General features: G+C 48.5%; 2 protein-coding genes across 3 annotated transcripts in view; one reads left to right on the top strand and one right to left on the bottom strand.

Moving 5' to 3' along the window:
• Glb1l2 (galactosidase beta 1 like 2) overlaps nucleotides 1-3742 on the top strand; it is a 55795-nt gene extending 52053 nt beyond the window's left edge. For both annotated transcript variants that reach the window (XM_042696202.1, XM_042696203.1), the window contains exons 16-19: nucleotides 1316-1403; nucleotides 1731-1842; nucleotides 2274-2390; nucleotides 2663-3742. In XM_042696202.1, coding sequence (XP_042552136.1) covers nucleotides 1316-1403; nucleotides 1731-1842; nucleotides 2274-2390; nucleotides 2663-2749 — 404 coding nt within the window. In that variant the 3' untranslated portion in view covers nucleotides 2750-3742. The remainder of the gene's footprint in view (nucleotides 1-1315; nucleotides 1404-1730; nucleotides 1843-2273; nucleotides 2391-2662) is intronic.
• A 6867-nt stretch (nucleotides 3743-10609) lies between these two features.
• B3gat1 (beta-1,3-glucuronyltransferase 1) lies at nucleotides 10610-18021 on the bottom strand. The gene is made up of 5 exons (XM_042696204.1): nucleotides 17929-18021; nucleotides 17636-17782; nucleotides 12667-13175; nucleotides 11289-11585; nucleotides 10610-10711 (listed from the first exon to the last, which is right to left on the bottom strand). Exons 1-5 carry the CDS (start codon nucleotides 17930-17932, stop codon nucleotides 10625-10627), a joined length of 1044 nt encoding a protein of 347 aa, XP_042552138.1. The 5' UTR covers nucleotides 17933-18021; the 3' UTR covers nucleotides 10610-10624.
• Nucleotides 18022-18408: the final 387 nt, after the last annotated feature.

Raw genomic sequence — 18408 nt, 5'->3', positions numbered from 1 at the left:
AGGTCATATTTCTATGGTGAGGAGGAGGAAGCATACAGTGCCTTTTGTAGGCACACCCCTTTAGGTATATCCCACTTACACGCTTTAATTTTTTTCCTGGCTGTTGGATCTTTTATGCTTTAATTTAGCTCTTCCTTTCTTTTACCTATATATCTAAATGTGGTTTCAGACAAGTTATAAAACAGAACTCAGATCAAATTACTCCATACTTTAGAGAGGAAGACTGATGAACTTCCAGTTTCCTGGCAGCTGTTTGCCATTGGCAGTAGAGGAATTTGCACTTCTCCTCCCTGACCAGTCTCTGACATCTTCTAGAGAAGCAATGTGGCTCTAAAATGGGTTTCCTCTCCAGAAGAGAGCTTCTAGAACCAACCAGGCCTACCTTCCTTTCCCAGACAGTTCTCACTGTTCTTTTCTATACTTGGTGCCTCCCTTGGCCTCCTTTCCTGGGCCCATCTCACTCCCTTTATTCTCCTGGGGGAATGGAAGGACCTAACTGCCTTATCCTTGTTGCCAATCTTTGCTTCTGTGGGAACTTTCCCAAGGGTGCTCCAACCCTGTGGAATCCGGTCACAGAGCTCTCCTCCAGGAACATGTGCACGCACGCACGTGCACACCTGCCATGTAAGAAAGCATATGCAGAGCCTGAGGACCCTATTTGCTTTCCCCAGCCTCCCCAGATCCCCACCTTAGCAACTCAGCAGCTGTACCATCTGGAGTACCATGGGGGCTGCTCCAGGACCAATGTAGCTGGCTCTGTCTCCAAGGCACTGGTTTGTTGTTATTCAAATGTACACAGTTTGTAGGTGTTGCATACCCATGTGGCATTGCCATTTGCTTAAATTCAAATCCTCTCAAAGTATTTCTTCAGTCTTAGGTTGTGGGGAAGATTTCTGGTTGAGTTACAAGGTCTGTTAGTTTGGGCTCCTACTAACAGTGACTGTGAAGGTAGACTTTTGTCACCTCTTTGTCATGCAGAGATTTCCCCAGAGAGGGGCCAGAGGCTCTTCTCATCACCATGACATCTCTGCTGTGTTGCACTGTATACTGACTGGTACATCCATTGTTTTGTGTCAAATTCTAGGGCCTGGCAAATACTGTCTTGCTGTTTGTTATCCCTTCAGCATCTCTAGTGAGGATTTACTCTCTGTGCAGAGCCTCTCACACAAGTGCTTCAGGAGAAAACTCATTGATTTTCCCTAGAAACTTCCCAGGAACTGTCCTTGCATAGCCCTGGCCATAGATAGGTCATCTGTACTTCCTTCTCTTGCCCTGGCTTTGGTCTTGCTCATATTTCTTCTCCTCCTTCCCACAGGCTTAATTGGGAATCTCTATCTGAATAATTCTCCCTTGAAGAACTTCAGAATCTATAGCCTGGATATGAAAAAGAACTTCTTTCAGAGGTGGGTCCCTGCCCTGTGCCAGAGTGTGAGCTCATGGAGAATGGGTAGCAAGAACAAGGAGGACCTTGGCTTTCCTAGCCAGTATCCTATAGATGTCTAAACAGATCCAGAGGCCAAAGTCACTCATCCCAGGACTGGCACTGGAATCCATGTTTTCAGATTAAGGCATGCCTTCATACCACCTTTCTCCCATGCCTATGTGCTGGTTATGTGGTGGAGGTGTTGGGTTTGAGGGCCTTGCACATGGAAATGGTTGTGTCTTAGATACAGGCCTGGAACCATGAAGAAACCACTTCTTCCCTTTCTCAATCCTTGTCCCACTTTTAGGTTGGACATCAACAAATGGGACACTCTCCCACAAACTCCTACATACCCTGCATTCTTCTTGGGTGGCTTGTCGGTTGGCCTTTCCCCTTCGGACACGTTCCTGAAGATGGAGGTTTGTAAGGGCCCCCTTTTCCTCTCTGATTTATCTCTCTTTCCCAGGTCTCTTAGGCTAAAGCCACTGTGTTTGGTCTAGCTGGAGCACTCTGTTAGTATCTGGGCCCAAAAGCCTTCTTGTCCTTACGTGTCCCTATCTGACAGGGCTCTGGGGCCTCCCTGGGTAGGGAGGGAGTAAGCTCAAAGCACAAGAGTATCTAATGGTGCTTCTTGGGGCTCAAATTCCTACCCCTGGGGTGAGTTTGGAAGTCCTTGAGTTAGTGGGGTGGGATGCAGAGAGCACACCCTTGTTAACTTTTATGGCTGCCAAATGTCTGCCTCTGGGAAGCTGAGTGGAGAACACATGGAATTGTGTCTGGGTCTTACTGTTGTGACTTTGTCTTCGACGGCTCTCATGTTAAACTAACACTCTTCCTACTCTATTTGAAGGGCTGGGAGAAGGGGGTTGTATTCATTAATGGCCAAAACCTTGGGCGTTACTGGAACATTGGACCCCAGGAGACCCTCTACCTCCCAGGTGTCTGGCTGAACAAAGGAATCAACCAGGTGGGAACACTGCCAACATCCTTCTCCTCCTGACTCTCTTACCATCCCTGCCCTCCTTGGCATCCACCTGCTTCCCTGAAGCCTTTGGTCAGGGTGGGGGGAGAGGACAGGTGCCAAACCAACCTATTCTTTCTTCTTCCTTGGTGTTGACTGCTTAGTCCCTGTTTCCTTTAGCTGGGCTTCTAAACCCTTCCCTTTCAACCATATGCCTCACAGCAACCTTATCTGGTTCCAGGACAGACCTCATAGCCCTGCCCTGCTCTCTCCTGCAGGTCATCATTTTTGAGGAGATGACGGCAGGCCCTGTGGTCCAGTCCACTGACACCCCCCACCTGGGCAGGAACCAGTACGTTCACTGAGCAGAAGTCTCCAGTCCCTCCTGCCCTGCTCTACAGAAGAGCCTCTTTAAGTAACCATCTCAGGGAGCCAAGGGCTACAGCCAGCCCCCCACCTGGGTGACTGAAGAGAAAGGTGGGGTGGCCTAGGATGGAGGACTTCCTCATATCTAGATGATTCTCAGTCTGGCATGATGGATCGCACCTTTTGCTGCTTCCCTGATCTTCCAGGGAGGCTGGATGGATGTCTCTGAGAGGATGGGAGTGTTTAGTCAGATCACCAAGGTGGGTAGGGAGGGAGTACCTGAGGCTCTCAGAAAAGGTGCTGAAGCTGGGTAGGTGGCACCCTGCTCTGAAAGTTGATGCCTTGCTGGCTGCATGCTGGACACAGGTAGGCTTTCCAGCAGGGTGTGGCTGTGGCTACCATAGCCTCTTTTGCTCCTGAAATTGTGCACTTGGCACTATTTGTAGAAGATAGGGAAGTGGGTGTCTCTCACCCCAGTTGACTTTACTCATTCTTCATCACAAACTGGGATCCTGGAAGAAACTCCACTTGAGAAACACACGTGCTTTCTCCTCATTCCCTTCTCAGTGCATCTGGTAGGAGGACAAACTGAGCTTAAGAGAAACAAAAATACTCAGGCACTTATTTTCTGAATTAGAGCATTTGCATTTGTACTCAACGAGGAGGAATACTGATTGAGGAGGGATTGTGGGTACCAGAAGAAACCACTCCATATCAGTACTTTGGGAGGGAAAAGGCAGAAGTCCCAGCTAAGTGGTATTGGACAGATGGTGTCTATCCTAGAAGTTTAGAGTAGCCACGAGGCCTACAGGCTCAGCTCAGGCCTTGCCTGCAGCTCAATGGACTCTTTTCTTGGTGACCAAGCAACAGGGAGGAGAGCTAGCCTTCTGTCTGAATGTCCAAACTGGAGGCTCTTGTTTTAGAGATTCAGTGGTTTGTCTCAGGTTTGCTGTCTTGAATGGCAATAATGCAATACAGTTTAATCAAAAACTTACTGCCAGTGTCTCCAGTCTTGTCTGTGCTACTCTAAGCCACAGGGAGAAGGTGGCACTCAGGGTCCAGTGCCACCCTCCTAGTACCTATGGATACTCCCCGCTGGTGTTATTATCCCTCCTAACCTCAATTCTCCTAGAAATGTCACTGCATTAGAAGTCCCTTGATGAGGAAAGGTCAAGTATGAATCTAGTCTCCTGCTAGTGGGTAGTGCTAGGATCCGCTGGGCAGCTCAGACTGCCATCTGTGAGTTTACTTATTAGTTTGGCGCAGAACATCTGATATTCATTATCTTGAGTAATAGTCAAAGTAAAATAGCACACACCTGAGCATAGTGCCCACACAGCCAGAAAAGACGGGTTGGGGAAGAGTGGGCTGAGAGCCTCTCAGACTGGTACCTGCTTGTGGCTAAGGTCTAGATCTGTGTCAGGGGGCATGGTAATGTGCAGCCACTGAGCCTAGAACCCAGTTTGTTCAGTGACAGCCAAAGTTGCTGAGCTCACTCAGGGCAGAAATATTGAGCTTTAAATTTTTTTTGTGTGTGTGTGGGGGTCTTGCTTTGTAGCCCAGACTGGCCTGGAACATCTCAGTTTTGCCCAAGCTAGCCTCAAACTTGTGATCCTCTTGAGTGCTGAGATAATGGGAATGCACCACCATGACAGCCTGAAATGGAGCTTATTGGAGATTGTGAACAATGGCTGGAGAGAAAGATGGGCTAAGTCTCAGTGTTGTCCAGACTCACCCGCTCTTTCTGAGCTGCCTGGAAATAGCAAGCATCAGGCTAAGACGAGGATGACCTGAAGGATACTTGAGTATGGCCTGAGCCAGAGAGCAGTGTCACAGTGTCACTTGGTCTGTATAACCTCAGAGTGGGTTTTTGCAGAGCTGTATGTAAACCAGACACTGTTGGAAACGTGTGACAGGAATTGGAATTTAAGAGAATCTTACAGAGAATCCTTTTGTAAGAGAATTACCTGAATTGCAGTTTTATGAGAGCCTGAGCAGGGATGCATTGACCCTATAAGGAATAGTCTTCTTCAGCGGCTTAGTCTTGTTTTAAGTTGCTTCCCCATGAAAGCATCTCTTGGCAGAACTTGTTCTCCAGAATTGACACAGATCTTTCTACTAATACAGTAGGGCTCAATCTCTGTTTCATATACCAACCAGTTAGTGTTGGGGGTCTCAGCTCACGCTTTCCTCTGTCCAAACTCACTGTGAGAGGGTTTCTTAATAGCCTCAACACTAATATGTCCAATGTCGGTCTCATCCTCACTCCAGATGTGTGCATAGCTAACTGCCTCTTACTGTCTCTTAAGCATCTGTCTAATAAGCATCTGAAACAGAAATATACTTGTCCTCAATGACCCCTCCTGTACTCTGTCTCATATCAAGGAAAAGAAATTCTAATTTCCTGTGTTTCAGATTTTTGTTTTTTGGTTCCTCCTGTATCTTACATCCGATTCCTTAGCAAATCCTCCTGGCTCTACTTTTTCCAAACATCCAGAATTTATAACATGTCATTTTGCTCCAAAGCTTGTGCCTTCATCCAACCCACTATCATCTCCTCTCTGGAGTACTGCAAGAGCCCTCCCTCATCTGTACTATTTGTCAACAGCCTCAGAAGCAGAGCGGTTCTTCTTAAAGATCAATCAGGTCATGATAGATCCTCTGAGCTGTGACCCCCAAAGGCTTCCAATGGCTTCTTCGTTCACACAGTCGAAGTTTTACCCTGGTTTCTCTCTGTGTCAGGATATTTGGTCCTTCCCTTGCATGCCCACCTCATTTCTCACTCCACCATGACCACCATTAGAGTGTGTGTGTGTGTGTGTGTGTGTGTCTTGAACTTAGGACCTGCCATTCTGATGCAGTTTTTCTGACTCACAGCTGGTATTCTACCACTTGAACCACACCTCTCCTTCATGCATTTTGCTGGTTAATTGAAGATAAACATCTCAATTTTGCCTGCCCAGGCTGGCTTTGAACCTCAATCCTCAGACCTTAGTCCCTAGAGTAGCAAAGATTATAGGTGTGACCCGTGCAAAACACTCATCCACCCATTCATGAATTCTCTCCTCAGGATGCTCTGATCCGGGGAGCTACATGTTAGTGGTTGCTGTTCTGTTCCAGGTCATCTTATCAGGGAGGTCTTTTTGACCACCCTATGTTGAACCTCAGCTCCTTTCCCTGCTACACCCTACCTCCTCTATTCTCCTTACAGTAGATGACTGTGACATGCTAAAGTTTATTTGTCAGGAGTTTCCTCTCCAGGGAGGGTAAGCTTCATGAAGACAAGAGCTCTGTTATTCATTTCTCTGCTGGCTCTAGAATAATCCCTGCCCTTAGTAGGCACCCACTAAATATTTGTTGGTTAATTAAATTAACGAAAGAAAAAAAAATAGGTAGAGCTGAAGAGGATTAGGACCGTTAAAAACCACATTTGACTTTTAATTGCAAAAGGAAATTAAATACAGTTAAATTAAAACAGAAAACCAGATGGTGCAGCTTCATGGGCTCCACCCTTACCCCAGCCTCTACCCTCAGGACTTCCTAGCTTCACTCCTCGGTGCCAGCGGGGGAGCAGGAGAAGACTGGGTTTGGAGAACAAGTTGTTGTTATGGACCCAAATCTGGTGTGTAACAAACTTGTTCTGCACAAAGATGAAGGCTGCAGTCCATCAGAGTTATAATTATAAATAAATACACATGCAGCTAAGAGAGGATATTAAGCGAAAACAACTGAACTAGCATCTGCCAAAAAAAAAAAAAAAGTCCATTTTTTGTTCATTATCAATTTCCTGAAAAGGAGCCCTGGGTTTTTGGCTAAGAAGTCTGCCTTAGACCAGCCAACTTGACCTTGGCATTCAGGACTAGCTTCCATGAGTGAGGCAGTAGAATGCCCACTCATCTGATGGATGCCCTGTGCCACCTCCTCCCATGTCACCCCACTTGATGCCATCAGGCCACTTTCCAAAGCAACATCCAGAGGTTGGGGAAAATGTCCTACCAGGTGGCTTTGGGATCTGATTCTTTCGGATGGTTTCATGAGTACTGTGGGAAGTTAAACCTGTTTCAAAATAGGCAGCCAATGCTATACTGTGAATGTTAGATCTGTGGACTGAATCCCACCACCCACCCATCCACCCCTGGGTGGGTTCTAAATGTCCCTCGGAATTGTCCTGTGAGTTTTAATGGAATGGCGGGGCTGTTAGCAGTTAAAAAATAAACACCTCTTCAGTGGGCTTGGCCCTTTCCTTTTTCCTCCACTTGGAAGAAAAATTGTGCTTCCAACTTTCAGGAGCATGAATGAGATCACCACCAGGGGGTGCCATGCAGCCTGACCCAGGGCCATTTCAGGGCCTGTGTGACCAGGGAGATGCCCCCACGGTGGAGGGCAGCAGCTCCGGGCATACTTCTCTCCCTGGGGTGGAGAGGTGGAAGCTAGACATGAGGCTGGCTGGCTCTTCATGCTCCCAACTTAGGGATAAAGGAGATTTTCTTTCCCATTTTTTGTTTAAAATAGAATGATTTACTAAGCAGTGTGTGCTCAGATGTCTTTTCCTCCCAGGGTCCAACTAACCCTTTGCCTTTCCCCAAATCCCTCTGCTGATCCAACTCTCGCCAAAACCAGGGGCAGGAGAGAGTTAGGGACTACCCTGGTCTCCCTCCACTCTCCTGGCTGGAGAGCTCTCCACCTGCCCACCACCTGAGGTCTGTGGTTTGCTCCAGGAAGAGTATCACATTTTCCTGGTTTAGGCCAAGCAAGGGGCCCTGCAGCCCAGGGGTAGTGAGGAGGCAGTGTGTGGACAGTGGGGTCACATGGTTCTTGGTCCAGGTCCATAGGTGACCTGTGCTGGCTCTAGGCCCACCTCCTTGCCAGTGTTGGAGGAGTAGAAGGCTTGAGGGACACGGGCGAGAGGAAGGGGCTCTGCTCCCACCCAGCCTGAGGTACAGAGGGGCCCATTGACAGGCCTAGGCTCTCCCATGCAGCACTGGGCGCCATTTGGGATCCAAGACAGCCTTATGCTCTGTAAACATGAACCAGAGGAGAGCCAGAGGTATGTCTGAGTTGGGAGCAGCTCTCAGGAAGAGCAGATGCTGAGGAGGAGGGGGTGGAGCATCAGAGATGCCCCAGGCTGCTCTCTGGTCTGCAGAATTCCCTGGCTGGGCATGCTGTGTGGTTGGGCTGGGCCCAGGAGCAGGGAACCAGCAGGTGCCATCCTCTATGTGACAGTGGGGGGTCGTCACACCTCCCTCCCTAGCCCCAGCATCGCTCCAGGGCAGACACAAGTACCTGCAGCCGCTGCTCACGCATCATGGTCCCATCCATGCAGGAAGCTTCTAGGAAGGTGAGCTGGGCACAGGTTTTACTGGCAGCTGGGACCCCCAGCCCTCAGTTGCCTCAGGCCCCACGGTCATGTTAGATGGAGAGAACACCAGGTCTGGGATTTCTGTGCTTAAAATTCTCTGTCCTTTGTCCTGGCTTCAAGCTGGGCTCTCTTAGAAGCCCCCAGAATAGAAAGGAGGTGATGGTGGTTCCGTAGGAGTCTGCCTTGGAGGGACCGTCAGCTGAGGGGATAGGATGGGAGGCTGAGATCAGGGTCTGAGAAGAAGGGTCCTGTGTGGAGAGGAGAAATGACAGCAGTGTCAGGGCAGGGCAGGGCAGAGAAGGAATGGCCAGGGTGGCATACTGGTACTCATGAGTTCTACCAGGAGTTTCTCAAAGTTGGAATCCTAGATTCTCTTTGGAGAAATGCTTTTCTTTTCTTTTTTTTGGTGGCACTGGGGATTGAACTCATATTTGCAAGGTGAATGCTCTTATAACTTGAGCTACACCTCTAGGCCCTTTTGCTTTCAGTTTATTTTTCAGACTGAATCTTATGCTTTTGCCTAGCCTTGAGCTAAAGTTCTTTTAATTTTCAACTCCATGGCTTTTTTTTTATTGTGAAAATACTGTACAGAGGGGTTACAATTACATGGGTAAGATAATGAGTACATTTCTTATCAAGCATTGTTGCCTCCTCCTTTGTTTCCCCTTCTCATCCCTTCCCATCCTCCCCCACCCCCCCAGTCCTCCCCCCCCCCCCAGCCAAAGTTGTAAAGTTCGTTTTTGACATAATGACTTGTACATCTCATTGTTGCAATGGGTCCACCTGTATCCTTATTTTCTTTTTCTGTATCCTTATTTAAACGATTTGTTTTTTTCCCTTCCCCTCCACAAATTATACCAACATCAAATACAGTGAAAGCAGGGGTTATACCATGGGGGAGGGACATACAAAGCAACAAAGAAATAATCTTATAAATATGTTAGAAACAATCACATGAAAGACAAAAAAACATTTGAATACATATCTTAGGGTTCATTTCCCTAACATTAACTTCAACTTATCTGACCTTTTCTGCTTGACTCAGACATATACTAATTATTGCAAATAAGGGAAACCATGGGACCTATGTTTCTTTGGGCCTGGCTTACTTCACTTAATATAATTTTTTCCAAGTCTTTCCATGGCTTATTTTTTTTTAAGATAGAGACAAACTGGCCACAATCCATGATCCTCCTCTCTCTGCTTTCCCAGTAGTTGGAATTATATACATGAGCCACCAGGCCTGGCCTGGACAGGGCCAGGTTCAGATAGGGAGAGTTTGGAAGGAGCAGATAGGGAGAGTTCTTCCAGTGACTTAGTAAGGGCAGAAGACTAGGAATAAGGCCATGAACTGATTGGTGCTAAGTGACACTGGCCAGATAAGTCTGGTAAGTTCAGGGTATGCTGTGACCTTAAGTTCAGGCAGAGTGACCTCTGTAGCTAGTGCCCTATAGACAAGGTAACTGCAGATGTCCTGGTGCCAGAGGAAAAGGTGTCTCTCCAATGTCTTGAGTGCTCATCTCCATGGGACAAGACCTAAAGTAAGGAGTCCTGAGTGAAGAGGTAAGATAAGATTACAAAAATGCTTCTCAAGCTGGACACTGGTGGCTCACGCATGTAATCCTAGCTACTCAGGAGGCTGAGATCTGAGGATTGCGGTTCAAAGCCAGCCCGGGTATGAAAGTTCGTGAAATTCTTATCTCCAATAAACCACCAAAAAACCGGAAGTGGTGGTGTAGCTCAAGTGGTAGAGCACCAGCCTTGAGCTGAAGAGCTGAGGGACAGTGCTCAGGCCCAGAGTTCAAGCCCCATGACCGACCAAAAAAAAAAAATGCTCCTCAAAAAGCCATGGATTGGCCAGTCACCCTGCAAAAGTCACTTGTTGCGGTGTCACCTTGGACATCATTGTTTTACTTCTGTAGGTAGACCTGTGGCCTGTCTCAGAAGAATTTAAAAACTTGAATAAAAATAACACAAACAAAGGATTTGTTATGTGCCATGCATTGTTCTCAGAGTGTCTGGACCCATTTCAAAGCCAAAGGAATCGAGGCATAAAGTAGCATGGTCTGGCCAAACAGAATAATTAGTTGCCTGGGTGCTAGAGCACCCAGGAGAACCACAGTGGAGAACCACAGGGCTGCTGATGTGGGGCAGAAAGTGGTTCCCTCACAGCCACATAACTGAACGGGGAAGCTAAAGGATCTGCGAGAAAACCTGAATGGCAGTCTTTTGCTGTGTCCAGGCATCATGGCTATTGTGACTATAATAGTAAGTTGCTGGGAAGGTGATGCCTTCTGCTGGCAGAAGGAGCCAGCAGTATGGGTGAAGGCTGGCATCTGCTAACTGGCAAGTGACACAAGAAGAAGAAGGGAACTCTGGCTATACCTCTTCTCCTGCCCATGTTTGCCCAGTCCTCTACAACTAAGGATCAAGATGGATTTTATGTCCAAACCTCATGTTGCACTGCCCAGATCACAGCTTGCCCTGGTCTTCCCTCCTACCTGCGTCCTGAGGCTCAGATCTCCACCGAGGGGTCAGTGAAGCCCTTCTTCCCCTCATTCACCAGCACTGGCTTCTCTGTCCGGGTGTGCCAGACCAGGATCTGTGTGACCAGAGACAGGAAATGAAATGGAGCAGGTCCCCAACTCTGCCATTTCCCAGCTCCCTCCTATACCCCTAAAATATTTCTCCTGCCCCTCCTTTTTGTACTTGTTTCATCAAGATTTTCTGAATTGTTCTTTATTTCCATCTACCTCCTCACTATTGCTTATGCATGTGATGCATTCAAAACATCACTTGGGAATGAGAAGTCCAGAATTACAGAAAACAGACAAGTCCCAAGATTGCCCAACCACACATGCATGTGTCTATGAATCTGTGCATGCATTTGTGTATGTCTTTGCAGATGTGTGTGTGTGCTTGTACATGCATATGCATGTGTGCCACAATGCTCAGCTGGGAAGCTGTTGTGGAGCACAGCTGTTCTGATGGAAGGGCAGTCCTTTGTTATGATTTCCTTGCGGCCATCCCTCCCATTTCCCTACCTGCCTTCATTGTGGCCATCTTACAGGTGATAGACTGCCTTCCTAGGTGGGGATTGCAGGCAAGAAGGATCTGTAGAGGATCTGGATGGACTTAGGCACACCTATTAGAGCTGTCAGATCAGCAGGGGTTCTTACCTTGGTGCAGTTGGCTGCCTTGGGTTCCAGGTCATTGAGGGTGACAAGTTCTCGAAGGAGGCTGCTTTCCTGGTAGCCCCCCTTTACTCCACGCAGCTTGAAGTATGCCTGGCTTCGCTGCAGGATGAGCCGCAGGTTGACAGCAAAGCCAGCCATGTCTATTGCAAATGGTCGGTGGGGGTCGAACACTGTCTTCCAGCCAACCACTTTCCCTGCCCCATTCACCCGTGGGGCCTCATACCGAAGGCCACCCACAAAGGCCACAGGCCACACGGATACCCTCCTGGTGCTGCGCATCTATAAGAAGAAGAGCTAGATTCAGGACACCTGAGTTTAATGACAGGCCTGCTGCCCAGCTCCGCAGGAGGTGAAATCCATTGAGTGGCATATGAAGCCATGGGAGGTCCAGTCAGTCTTGTGTGCAGACATGGTGCCACTCACAGGCAGATGAATCTCTCTGAGGCTGTGAGCAAGACTTACCTCAGACCAGTGGTATCAACTTGCCCACCTGCCCTTGCTGCTGTTTTCCCCCCTTGCAAGAAATCTCTCTATCTTGCGACTTCACAGTCTGAAATCTGAAATGACTCCCTCCCCTGACTTGCATGAAGCTCAAGGAAATTGAAATCCTTTCATCCAAGGGATGAATGATTTAAAAGCCTCATTCCTAAAAGCCAGGACTATGGTTTGGTAGTTCTAAACCTCACCTGTCTTCCCTTTAATGTGCAGGGTGTTTTCCTCTCTTTTCCTTTAAAAAATTGTTATTATAAAGATGATGGACAGAGAGAGGGGTTACAGTTACATAAGTCAGAAAAAGTACATTTCTTTTTGGACAGTCACGCCTCCCTCACTCCCAGTCTTCCCTCCCATACCTACCCACAAGTTGTATAGTTCATTTTCAACATAGTGTCTGGTGGCATCATGGCTACATTTATTCACCCTGTGTCCCTTCATTTTTGTGCCTTTTTTTTGTGTGCCAGTCCTGGGGCTTGAACTCAGGGCCTGGGTACTTGTCCCTGAGCTGCTTTTGCTCAAGGCTAGCACTTGACCACTTGATCACACTTCTGGCTTTTTCTGTTTGTGTGGTACTGAGGAATGGAAGCCAGGGCTACATGCATGCTAGGCAAGCATTCTACCACCAGGCCACATTCCCAGCCCATTTTTGTGCCCCTTACACTCCCAGTGCACTCAGGTTTTTTCCCCATTCCTTTCCATGATTGTCTGTTGGCTGCACCCAGCCCAGTGGAGCTCCCTGTGTCTGTGTCCTCACTATAGCTAGCACCCTCTTGGAAAGCTCCTTTTGCATCTCTGCCCCCCTCCACCAGTGTCCTCCCTCCAGCCACCTGCCCCACACCCTCCCTCCTCTCCGTCCCTTTCACACCTCCTCAAAAAGCTCCAGACTGTAGGTGTTGTCATCATCTGCAAAGTACACCACGCCCGGCTGGGTGGAGTTCCGTGGGAAGGTCTCTCGCAGCCAGCGCAGGGCCAGGTTGCGTTGCATGGTGCCCCGGGGGATGCGCGGATCACGGGCATCGCCTCGCAGCTTGTAGTTGCGGGGCGTCTCCACGTGCAGGTGAGTGTAGTTGAGGCCGGTGTCCCGCAGCAGGCGCGCTGTGAGCGGGGTCCGGCGTGGCGCGTCCTCCACCACCAGCCAGTGCAAGTTGGGCACGTGCAGCAGCGTGTTGGCCATGCGTGTCAGCTCGGCCTTCTGCACTGGGCGGCTGTAGGTGGGCGTCACCACGTGGATGGTGGGCAGTGTGTCTGACCACGGAGGCGGCCGGGTGTAAACGTACTCTGTGCGCACCACCTCCACGATGTCGCGGTCTGACATACAGTACTCCCTGGGGTCCGCACCAGGCAGTGCCTCACGTCGAGGATCACTGCCCTCATCTGTGGAGGTGGAGAAGGGGGGCGGTGTGGGGACAAGAGCACTGGCCTGGCTCTGGTCCTTAGTGCTAGGCTCAAGGCCCCCTGCCCAGCTAAGCTTGCCCTCTCTTCGGACCCCTCTGCAGGACTAACATCAGGTCCCCAGTCTCACGGTAATGGACCTTTAGGGAGGAGGTTGAGCTTTGCATCCTTGGAATTCTCTCTGGTATTTTCCTAGTTCCGACTCTTGGGATGACGCAGAAATAACCTCTTCTATCTCCTCACATCTGACAGCCCTCTAGATGTTTGGATGCAGCCACATTCTAAGCTTCAATCCTCAGCTTCAAAATGTATCAGCTTTATATGACAAAGTGCCCTGACCCTTGTCTTTTTGGTGAAGCTGGCCAAGAGGTATTGCTTTGTTCTGTGGTATGGATGCCACAAAACTGGAGGGCAGGGTGAGAGTCCTGGATGTGGCATGCTTTGGATCCAAAAAGAACCTAGATTAACTTGCCCCAGCTTCTTCATGAAAAATCTAGTGAAGCGGGGCTGCTCCCCCCTGCCCTTATGTAATCAGTTCTTTAAATCTTGGAGCATAACTTAATATTTAACTGCCGTATTCTATCCCGGTAGATTTTTCCCATACAGTCAATTTAGTTTTTGAATTTTGAGTGTTATTCCAGATTTTAAATATTCCTCTATTTTGGTATATAGCTACCTAAGTTTTTCCACTGGTTTGATGTCAGTCCTCCTCTTGGACTTCCTGGACATGCTCACTTGGCTGGACACTAACTGTCCAGTTGCCCTGGCATCCAGGATATCGCTTCCTGCTTCTACCTGGAGGATGCCATGTGGACACCTTGCAGAAGCTGGTCCCTGGATATGGCCACTTGCTCCAGCTGGGCCATCCCTAGTAACCAAGGTTTTTTTTTTGTTGTTTTGTTTTTGGGTCCGGTCATGGGACCTGAACTCTGGGCCTGGGCGCTGTCCCTCAGCTCTTCAGCTCAAGGCCAGTGCTCTACCACTTGAGCCACAGCACCACTTCCGGCTTTTTTCTTTTTGCTTATGTGGTGCTGAGGAATCGAACCCAGGGCCTCTGGCATGCAAGGCAAGCGCTCTACCACTGAGCCACCTTCCCAACCCCCCCCCCTTTTTTTTAAAAATCTCTTGCACACCTGACATCTTGATGGGAAATCTAGCTATCCTATTAAGACTCCTCTTAAAGGAGGCTTATTGGCATGGTAGTGAATCCCTACTCTCCAAGCTCTGTCTGTCCAAAGTGCCTCATGTATCAACCAGCCATGGTCCTCACCACTGACATGCTATCTCAGTGGTGGTGGCAATGGACAGAGGGCAGGCAGACTTAGAACTCTGAGGGCTCAGACCCTACCCTCTGTCTTTCCTAACTATATTCTCTTGTGAAAGTTACTTAGCTTTTGCTACCTTGAGTTCAGCAACTATACATTGGAGCTACTGGACCCACTTGGTGGCTAATCCCTGGAATCCCAGATTCTCAAGGGGATCTACTGGACACACTTGATGGCTAATCCTTGTATTCCCAAATTCCCAAGAGGTGGAGATTTGGGAGGATTGAGGTTCAAGATTAGCCAGGCAAAAAGATAGCCAGATACACTTCTCAACCAATAAGCCAGGTGGTACACACCTGTGATCTCAGCTATGTGGTAAGCTAAAGGTTGGAAGAATGGAAGTCTCCTTTGGCTTCATACTACCTGAAGAATAAAGCAGAAGGGGCTGAGGATGTGGCTCAAGTGGTAGAGCACCTGCCTAGAAAGTTTGAGGTTCTGAGTTCAAGCCCCAGTAATGCCCCCAAAATACATCTACTTCATTGGATAATTGCTTGCACTGATGAATTAATACACGTGAGGCTTTGAGTGCTGCCAGGTGCAGTTAGTATCACTACCTTAAGGTGCAACTAGAAGGGCACTAGTGGCACCACTTGTAGCTCCATGAACTTCCAGCATGGATGCAAAGGGAAAGTCACATGAGAAGCTGAAGTGTCATGGCAGAGAGAATGCCTGGCTGTGGCCATTCTGTTCCCTTCTTCTTTTCCATTCCTACCATTAGCAGCATGTGGATGTGAGGATGTGTGGAGTCTAGTAGAGATGAACCCAGATGGTGACGTGGCCCTTAGCTCCTAAGGAGTGTTCAGAAGCCAGTGGTGTAGTAGGTAGACAGCCAGAGCTGGGAGCCTGTATCCATGCCATAGACACAATGTGGTGGGGTGCAGGGTATTTGTGGGAGATGGCAAGGAGACCAGAAGAGTTGCAGCTCATCAAAAGGGGTTTTCTGGAGATGTAAGGTTGAGGAAGGATGAATGTGTGTCTAGAGTTCTGAATGTAGATATTTTATTTTTCAGTAGTTAGTAAGATTTTAGACACTGAATACTGAGGCAGACTTAGAACCAGTACCCAGACCTTTGTGAACAGGCAGAGCACTTATATCTGGCTGTGTGTGGGGACTCCTAGCAGCCCAAACTCAGCCCTATTCACTGGCTTCAACCTTTCTATAACACTGAGTCCTGGAGGTCTCCTTGTGACTCTAACTTCATTTAACTTCCCTCTTTGCATGCTCTGGGGAGTTAGAAGGGCAATTTGCCATCAGTGTTCAGAAAAACTACTTGACGTCTCTGATCCTTGCTCTGCCAAGAAAGCAACCGAAATGATGTGTCGTTTTATATATTTTAACCCCTCCAAAATGATGCATTTTCAAGACAACAGTGGTTCTAAACTGGCAAGTGTCAGAGTAGCTTTAGATACAGAAGGAAAGGATGGCAAATGGCTGAAAGGTCCAGTATGCCCAGCACAGACAGTATGGTTGCAGCAATCCAGAACTTGGCCTGGTTGGGAAGAAGCTTTGGGAAAGCGGGGGTTCCAGGATGTAGCATTTCACTGTATACAGTAGCAAAGCATAGACTATGATGTGTAGATATAGCTTATAGCCAATCACTTGGAGTCATTGGCTACAGTGGATTTCTAGGCATTACTTAGAACTGTTATCATCACTGATGTCTTCCTATTTTCTGTGTTCCGAGGTAAGTTGATACATTTTGCAATGGGAGGATCGCTGTATGAAAGTGTTGTATCTATGTGTATGTGGGTGGGAGTAGGGGAGAGGATAGCAATGAGACTAGAAGCTAAAGGATGACAGGTAGCAGATGTGGAGGACTATAGGGAGTTCAGGTGTGTGAGAAAAAGTGCACCTTGACTCAGAAATAGGACAAGGTGACTCCATTCCCAGTTCTTCCATTCATTTTTGGTAGGACTTTTTTCTCCAGGCCTGCTGCTTCTAGCTAGTGAGAGTTTCCAAAGCAGGAGAAGGTGAAACTGATACTTTCCTTCAAATGTCTGAAAGCACTATACAGGCTGGGGATGCAGCTCAAGGGGACAACATTTGCCTTGGGTTTCACCCTCAGCAATCCCAAAATAATCTCCCAACACAAAGCAGGCCAAAATCCCTATTCTCCCTCTCCCCTCTGCTGAGTGATCATAGAATTGGATTTGATCTCTGTTGTGTATATATTAGTATTGCTCATGTTTGTCTAAAATCTTTGTGAGTGTGTGTGTGCTAACACCAGGGTTTGAACTCAGGATCTAGGTGCTGTCCCTGAGCTACTTTGCTCTAGGCCAGCACTCTTGATCCATAGTTCATTTTCCAGCTTTTTGCTGCTTAATTGGAGATAAGAGACTCATAGACTTTCCTGCCTGGGCTGCCTTTGAACCATGATTCTCAGATCTCAGCTTCCTGAGAAGCTAGGATTACAGGCATGAGCCACGGGTGCCCAATTTGCTTTTCTATATTTGAGGCTATGTTGACATCTCTAGGTCAGCACCTGAGAAGGGACCCCTCCTCTCAGGAAATAAGAAAGAACTGCAGCAAATAATCTTTCATAGTCAAACCAACCAAGGCAGAGTCCACACCCAAGTTGGTCAAACTTGCACACAGAGCTGGTATATCCCTGCCCTAAATCATTCTAAGGATATGTACAGGACAACTAGAAGCCAAGTCGTCCTCCCATCCTAACATCCAAACTATCCCTCTTCTAAGCCTGTCAGTTCTTTTGCTTAGCCTTTCTCTTCTTGTAAAACCCATAATAAAGGCTTTATATCCATGCTACTGCCTCCTTACCACCCCACTCCCATGCCACCTTGTGTGGCCCTGTGTCATGTGACATGCTTCCTCCCCTTGGGCAACGAGAGTCCACCATGTTACCAGAGTAGATTAAACCTAATTCCAGGGACATGGGTTTGGGAGCTTTCATTAGGTTCTCACAGGGACCAAGACCCCCACAGGGTAAGGTCATTGGCCAAGATGATGCATAGGGTCTTCCTAGCTGCTCAGTGTGTAAAGCAAGACTGGATTGCCTTTGCTGTGGTCACTATCATCTAAGTTGGGCTGTGGTTGTGGGAGTGAGACTGGAGGTGGGGTGTGGCAGGGTGTGGGGTGGGGCTGAGTACAGGGCTCACCCTTGTGCACAGCAAGCAGAGGAGCGAGGGTGCTCTGGTGCCAGACGGTGATGAGCAGCGTCCAGGGCAGCACGATGAGGACGATCGCAAGGATGTCCCGTCTTTTCGGCATCTCCAAGGCTGGCTGCACCCACAGTTCCTCATTACCTGAGTGGTGGCAAGTTCAGGAGAGGGGCAGCCACGGAGCGCCGGCAGCACAGGGGAGAAAAGAATAGGCATGGGCCAACCGGCCAGGCACAAGAGAGAGAGCAGCTGAACGCTGGCCAGCAGGTCTTACCAGCGCTCACACCCACCCATTGTGGAAGCAGGTTTGCAGAATCCGGCCTGAGGGAGTCAGAAGGTGCGGTTGTCCAGAGGTGGGGTCAGCAACCCTCAGCGGGGGACACCTGCAAGAGACAGCAGACAAGGATGGCCAGAGACCCTGGCATTGGGAGGGACACCTAGCAAGGGCCACTGGCTCAAGGACAGACAGCATGGTATTGGGGGTTTCCTCAGTGGTGTATCCATCTCCTCTAGGATGTCTTATGTCTATCTGCTGGGTGAGTGAGTGAGCTTGTGTCCTCTGACAGGCATGGGTACAGGACAATGGTCCATTTACAGGAGGGCACAAAGCTTAAAGACACATACTTCAGCGATATCTGCCTTTTCTTTTCCTTTGTGTATGTATGCGCTGGTACTGGAGCTTAAACTCAGGAGCTTAAACTGGGGACTGTCCCTTAGCTTTTTTTCCCCCTCAAGGCTAGCACTTTACCACTTCAGCCATAGCTCCATTT

The sequence above is a fragment of the Dipodomys spectabilis genome, unplaced genomic scaffold (genome assembly GCF_019054845.1).
Source record: "Dipodomys spectabilis isolate Male_0828 unplaced genomic scaffold, ASM1905484v1 ptg000201l, whole genome shotgun sequence".
NCBI lineage: Eukaryota > Metazoa > Chordata > Mammalia > Rodentia > Heteromyidae > Dipodomys > Dipodomys spectabilis.
Note: the sequence above shows the minus strand (reverse complement) of the source record. Positions and strands in the feature narration are given on the sequence as shown.